Source organism: Myodes glareolus, chromosome 9 (genome assembly GCF_982192425.1).
Source record: "Myodes glareolus chromosome 9, mMyoGla1.1, whole genome shotgun sequence".
Classification (NCBI taxonomy): Eukaryota; Metazoa; Chordata; class Mammalia; order Rodentia; family Cricetidae; genus Myodes; species Myodes glareolus.
In genome coordinates this window covers 1,200,288-1,206,287 of record NC_142034.1, presented here as the reverse complement: position 1 = coordinate 1,206,287, position 6,000 = coordinate 1,200,288, and the positions used below count along the sequence as shown (strand labels likewise).

Below are 6,000 nucleotides of genomic sequence, written 5' to 3'. Positions count from 1 at the left end.
GTGGTTCTGACATCTTCATTAGCTCTCCCAGTTCTGCCTGCTGTCACCTTCTCTGCTGCCTCTGGGGTTTGTTTAGTAGCCACAGCATTCGTATGGCAGGAAGAAAAGGGGCGAGGGGAACACCGAGGGAGGGAGAGTCCCATGCTAGAGGGTCCCTGGGTGGCACTTGGAGGCCATGGGGAACCCCCAGGGCTGAGGAGACTGAGCTGAGATGTGGCATAAGCTACGTTCACTGTGTGTGGGCTTCCAGCATGAGTTTCCTGCCTTTCTGTTTATTCGCCCCTCTGGAGGGCTGGTAAATCTCTCTGTGGTCAGCGCCTGCTCATCTGTTACCCGTCCTCCTCTGTCCAGCCCATGCTCAGCACTCAGGTTCGCCCTTGGCACCTCGCACCCACCTGCCCTGTGGCCAGTGGCGGCCTGCGTGGCTGGAAGCCCGGTCAGAGGCCGCTGGGGCCGCCTCAGTAGGTGGTTCGTCGTGGGCGCTGGGGACGGCAGCGGGCACCTTGGCGGGCCGCATGCAGCCGGAGAGATGCCACGTCCCTGCTCCTCTGCAAGGAAAAGGAGGCGAGTGCTCATATCTGGGCCCAGCCTCCCATACCCCCTGGTGGGTCTGGTCCTGCTAAGACCCACGTGGAGGTCAAGGGCTTGCAGTTCTGAGCCAGTCTCAAGACTCTGGAGTGCCTCTCCCATTGGGCGTTTCTGTTCCCTCTAGGAGGTCAGCTGATGGGCAGTGCTGGTGGCAGCTGTGGTTACATGCATCCTGGAGTCTGATTTGCCAACCACCAGAGCAAGAGGGAATGGCAAGGACCTCAGGCTTCAAAACAGGCCAAGCTCTGATTGTGGCCACTAGCTGCCCCTAGAAACTGGAGGGAAAGAGAAAGTGGTGGGGGAGTGCTGGGTACATGCTGGGGCAGAGGCACTGCACTGGGCCTCAGGGAATATAGCTTGCTCTGCGAATTCTGAGTCGGCCTCTAGGCTGCTTCTACTCCTAGGCCGAACCTCAGCAATTTTACTGATGGAATCACTGGTTGAGAGTGGCTCTTGGGGCTGGGCACAGGAAGGCTTGTTTCTAGAACTATCTGCACTGATCAGACCCTAAACCAGCCCTTACCCTCACTAAGCTGTATCACCGTGGGTGAGAGCAGGTCATGCTGCCCCTCTCATTTGTTCATCCCATACCTGCACCCAGGGCATGAGAACAAGAAGCAGTCAGGGAAGGGCACAATGAATCATTGTTAGGAAGACACTTCATAGTGAAGAGATCCCCAGTGATCATCTTCATAAGGAGGATGTAGGGTGACCAGCCCTGAGGTCCCTCCCAAGCCTGCCTGTGCTGCTGGGACCTCACTTGCACCCTAGGGTGGCAGCTTCTGGGCCCTGTAATGAGCAGGTAGTTTTATCTGTCTGCATTTCTGCACTGAGATATTTTCCAATTGGCCAGAAGGAAACAGTCCTCAAAGTATTGCTGTTGGGGCACCTAGAGTAGTGACCAGCCCAAGCAGGTGATGTGTGAAGCCGACAAGGCGTAAGGAGGGGAGGGCCTGTGAATGCAGCTGGAGACACCAAGGGGCACACTGAACTGGACTGCCCTGCAGGGGCTGAATGGAGTGCCAAGGCAAGGTTGTATTTAGTATCCTGTGAAGACCCAAGCCTGAGATGACAATAGAATGCCTGTCCATGCAGATCCACCTAATTGGATAACTGGGCTTGCAGTAAGGGAAACGGATATCTCATCATCCCCAACTCAGAGCCTGTGGCAAAGGAGCTAGGCTCATGGGCCATTGCTGCCAACCTAACTGGGTCTGTCTCCTCAATCCCATACCCTACTCCTGACAGAGAATAGAGGTAAGGGTGTGAATGAGAGTAGGAGCCTTGTGGCCAGTGGCGACTGACCCTGCGCCATCTGATGAATCTAGGTTGGGTTTCTGAAATGCAGCTGCTCAGATGGAGATGTTTGTGGGACCCCAATTTCCAGTGCAGACAATGGCCTCCTGAATGTGCAGTCTAGCCAGACTTCACTTCTAGCACAAGACCTTTCCAGGAGAGGTTAGAAGTATCTAACAGTGAATTGTTCATGGGGACCCATGCCAGGCTGCAACAGGAGGGAGCACTGGGTGGAGCCAGCTCTAATACTTAATCTCCCATTTCAGTGGCTCTTAATGCCACAACCCTTTAATATAGCTCCTATGTCCCAGCTACTTCATAACTAATTTTGCCACTGTTATGTACTTTTGGAGAGAGAGGGCTGGCAGTGGGGTCGTGACCCACAGGTTGAGAACTACTGTCCTAGCTAATATGGAACAGAATCGAACAGTCCTTCTAGAATCCACCAAGCAGGCCAGAAGCCAATTTGGGATGCTTAAGGTTCGTACAGAAAGGCTGCATGTCCACACCTGTCACATACAGAGAAATACCAAGTGGGTTTTGGCCACAAAACCAGGTAGCACTTGACTGTTAAAACTGAGCCTCTAAGTAGGACACAGATAAGAATTCCCAAGAGGATAGGTCTACACAGCAGGAACAGACCTAGTTACAGTAGCCTTTCCCTGCCCCTCAAAAGGGGCACCAACTCAGAGGGCTATGTAGGGTAAGTGAGTGGAGAAGGGCTCACAGAACTGTCACAGTATCCCTAAATAAACTCATTAAGAATATCCACCCGTGCACACCGGAGTCCAAGTGGGAGCCATCTTTTTGACACCTACTCCAACTTGCTTTCCAATCCCCACAGGCTGAGAAAGGACAAGGACATCACTCTGGACGAGCTAGCTTTCCTGGGTCTTCAACACCAATAGAAGGTTGAGGCAGGACTGTTCCAGGACAGCCTGGATTACAGAAAGAGACCGCCTTAATCTCAGCTGCCACCCACACCAAGTTAACTTACACATTCTGAAAACTCTCAGTTGCTCAAAGAAAAAGCACACAAAGGGAAGGGAAGAAAGGTAGAAGTCATTATGAATTTATTATTTACACAATTGTTAAAGTACACAAATACAGTGGTAGTACAAACGCACAGCTCAGAGACTGGTCACCAAGACACAGGTTGATACACACATTCTAACTACGCTTCCTGCGAGTGATGATGGGATTAAATATTAGGCAAGAACCGTCAGAGCCACCCCCTGGAGGACTTTCAATAGGCCTAATCTCAGCACAACCCAACAGGGCTTGGCTGAACCTGGATCAGTCTCAAGGCCACCCCGATACCCCTTCGACACCACAGGTATCTACAAAGAACACTTGCCAGGCAGACCTGCCACTGGAGAGAGGAGGCCCAACTCTAGTAAAGGATTTGCAACAAAAATCTCAAACTTGCCCAACCCCCCCAACCTCCCCCTGCACTCCCAGACACAGTCTCCCACCCAGTCAAGTCCCTGCACCCTAAAATGCTCGCAGAGTAACCAGCTCAGGACTCACAAGGAAGCACCCACAGGCTCAGATGGCTGGCTGGCACAACTAACAGCCGCATTCTGGGAGGCTATCGCACACCAGCAGTTGTGTTCCCTCATCTCAGACCAGTGCTCAGTACCAGGGAACTCTGGGAAGAAGCCACGGTGGCACCGCTAGAGCCCAAACCTAAACAGGGAACCAGGTAGCCAGCACAACACTCTCCACAGGCTGACACCCAGACACATGTACTGCATCCCATTCCTCAGATGGGGAGCTCAGGGCCTGCTGTCTCTTCATATTCGGTGCACATGGTGGGGACGAACATGTTGGCATCCTGACCGCCAGCGGCAGAGCAGCCCAGCCCAAGATCACGAAGCGTGTGCGTGGCACCACACCTTTCTGGAGGTGAAGGGTCTAGATTCAGGTTGGCACTTCGGGGTTGATTCCCTTTGGCCACTGGTCCTTCTGGGCAAATCCTGGGCTCTGAGCAGAGAGGTGACGACAGACCTAGGTGGCATCTGCAGGAGAGTACTCGGTCTGTTCAGCAGCTTCCCAAGTTCAGAGGCATAGAGGCAACCAGCACTACCAAAACAGCAATCCTCTCCCCAGAAACCAGAAACACAAGCTCAGCTTTGAATCTTGGAACTCTCCAGCAGCCTATATGGATCTCAAGGTCTCTCCACGCGAGTTCTTCAGTTTTGACTTCCTTCTCGCTTCCTTTGGGAAGACTGTCATGCCACAGTGCTCTGCTGAGCGTACGCCTCTGCACCCTCGCTCCACGGCTGCTGCACTCTCCCTGTTCTGATGACTGCAGGCGGATCAGCTTACAGTGGGGAAGGGTAAGCAAGATGCCCAAACGAAGCTGATGGGAGTCCACAAGACACACACACACACACACAACTGATGAGTATTTCCTTCCTAAAGTGAACAGCACAACACGAGAAAACAAAACAAACAAAACACACATCCTTGACACTCACATGTGCCCCTCTCTTGCCTGCCTCCATTTTACACAGAAGCTCCAAGCCAGCATGTCTTAGGATTCTTTAAGGTCAACATCTTTTTTGTTGTTGTTGTTTAAGACCGCAAAAACAGACAAGAAAGAAACAATAAAAAGACAGATTTCTTTACACAGATTTAAGCCAGTAATTTTTAGCAAAATGATACAAAACTGTCTTAACCAAGTAGAAGACTGGTAGCTGTGGTGGGATCGTCAGGGAGTGCAGGTCCTCCACCACTGGTGGGAGCGGAGAGGCTCTTCACAGGGAGTCGGGTTCTCTCTGCAATGGTCTCCCAGCCTCTGCTCTTCATTCCAGCCCCATGATAACTGAGCTCCCATGGGGCCGTGGTGGCAGCCCCTGGCGGTGGCAGCCCCTGGCGATGGCAGCTCTTGGAACCTGTCCATTTAGTTTGTGTTTGATTCCCCATGAGCGTCGCTGGGTGAGTGGCCTGGAGAGCTCCCGGCGTTAACATTTCGGGTTTAGACCGGGGGGCGTGTCACTAGTAAAGCCATTGGTAACAGAGTAGATCAGCCATGCATTGTCTGCCCTTCACAGCAAAAAGGAGAGTTCTCATCGGTGCACGACAGACTGAAGACCACTGGAAGCCACCCGACCGGGAATCTGTCGGAGCCAAAGCACAGGACAAGGTCAGCATGAGGCCAGAGGAACAACAGGCCAGCCAGGCATTTGGGCGCACATAACACAGTAGAGCCTGGGAGGGAAGGGACATACTGCCATCTGACTTCAATCTAAACACCTTCACCTCTGGCTGCACAGAAAGGCCTCTGTAGCCAGGGCAGGTGTTGAGCAGAACACAGGACAGGAAGATGGGGAAGAGGAGGCATGCAAGCAAGGAGACTGCAGAGCTGTGCTCCTGTAGATTCCAGTGGAGCAGTGACACTTGCTCCTAGCCTCCCTTCCTGGAAAGAACTCGGAGCTCTGAAACAGGCATATCCCTTAGGGAAGATAGGAAAGCAATTCTTATCAACACATTTCCAAGAATGCACATATGTGGTTAAACAGAGCAGATCTCCCAGCAGCACAACCCCACCAAAGCTCAAGCCTCTGATGGAAGGAACCACCAAGAGCCATGTGGCCAACAAGAAAGGAGCTCAGCGTGGACACCCAGCCATGCACTGACGGCAGGGTAGCAGGTGGTTGTGGCTGGATTAATACAGACAACAGCTGCATGGACAAGATGGCCGGGCAGGTACCAAGTTTGGAAAGAAACATAAAATGAGGACAGAGATAAATGAGAGAGAGGAAGAGGAATGACTAAAAAAGCCAGGATGGGCACAGCAGACCACTGAGAGTCTGCATGTAGCAAGAGCTCAAGAAAGCCCAACACCAAGCGTGGCACCACTCAGCCGAATACAACAGACACATGTGCCAGCACATCTGCCCAGAGCCAGCCAGGCCTGAGGGCAGTTCCAGCATACCAAATGCAATCACAGGGAGGCAGAGGACAAAGGCACAGCAGGATGGTTCCCTAAGGTCACTTGGTCCAGAGATGCTAAGAATGCCACTAACCCCCCAGACTGGGCAGCTCACCACAGCTACTCCATAGCCCACACGTGAAGAAAACCAAGCAGAAGAAGTCTCACTCTACCTC

At 52.6% G+C, this 6,000-nt stretch overlaps 1 protein-coding gene across 2 annotated transcripts in view; it reads right to left on the bottom strand.

The window, feature by feature from the left end:
* Window positions 1-2,940: 2,940 nt before the first annotated feature.
* The window catches only part of Csnk1d (casein kinase 1 delta), a 28,868-nt gene continuing 25,808 nt past the window's right edge, over window positions 2,941-6,000 (bottom strand). For both annotated transcript variants that reach the window (XM_087909638.1, XM_087909639.1), the window contains one exon: window positions 2,941-5,009. In XM_087909638.1, coding sequence (XP_087765764.1) covers window positions 4,959-5,009 — 51 coding nt within the window. In that variant the 3' untranslated portion in view covers window positions 2,941-4,958. The remainder of the gene's footprint in view (window positions 5,010-6,000) is intronic.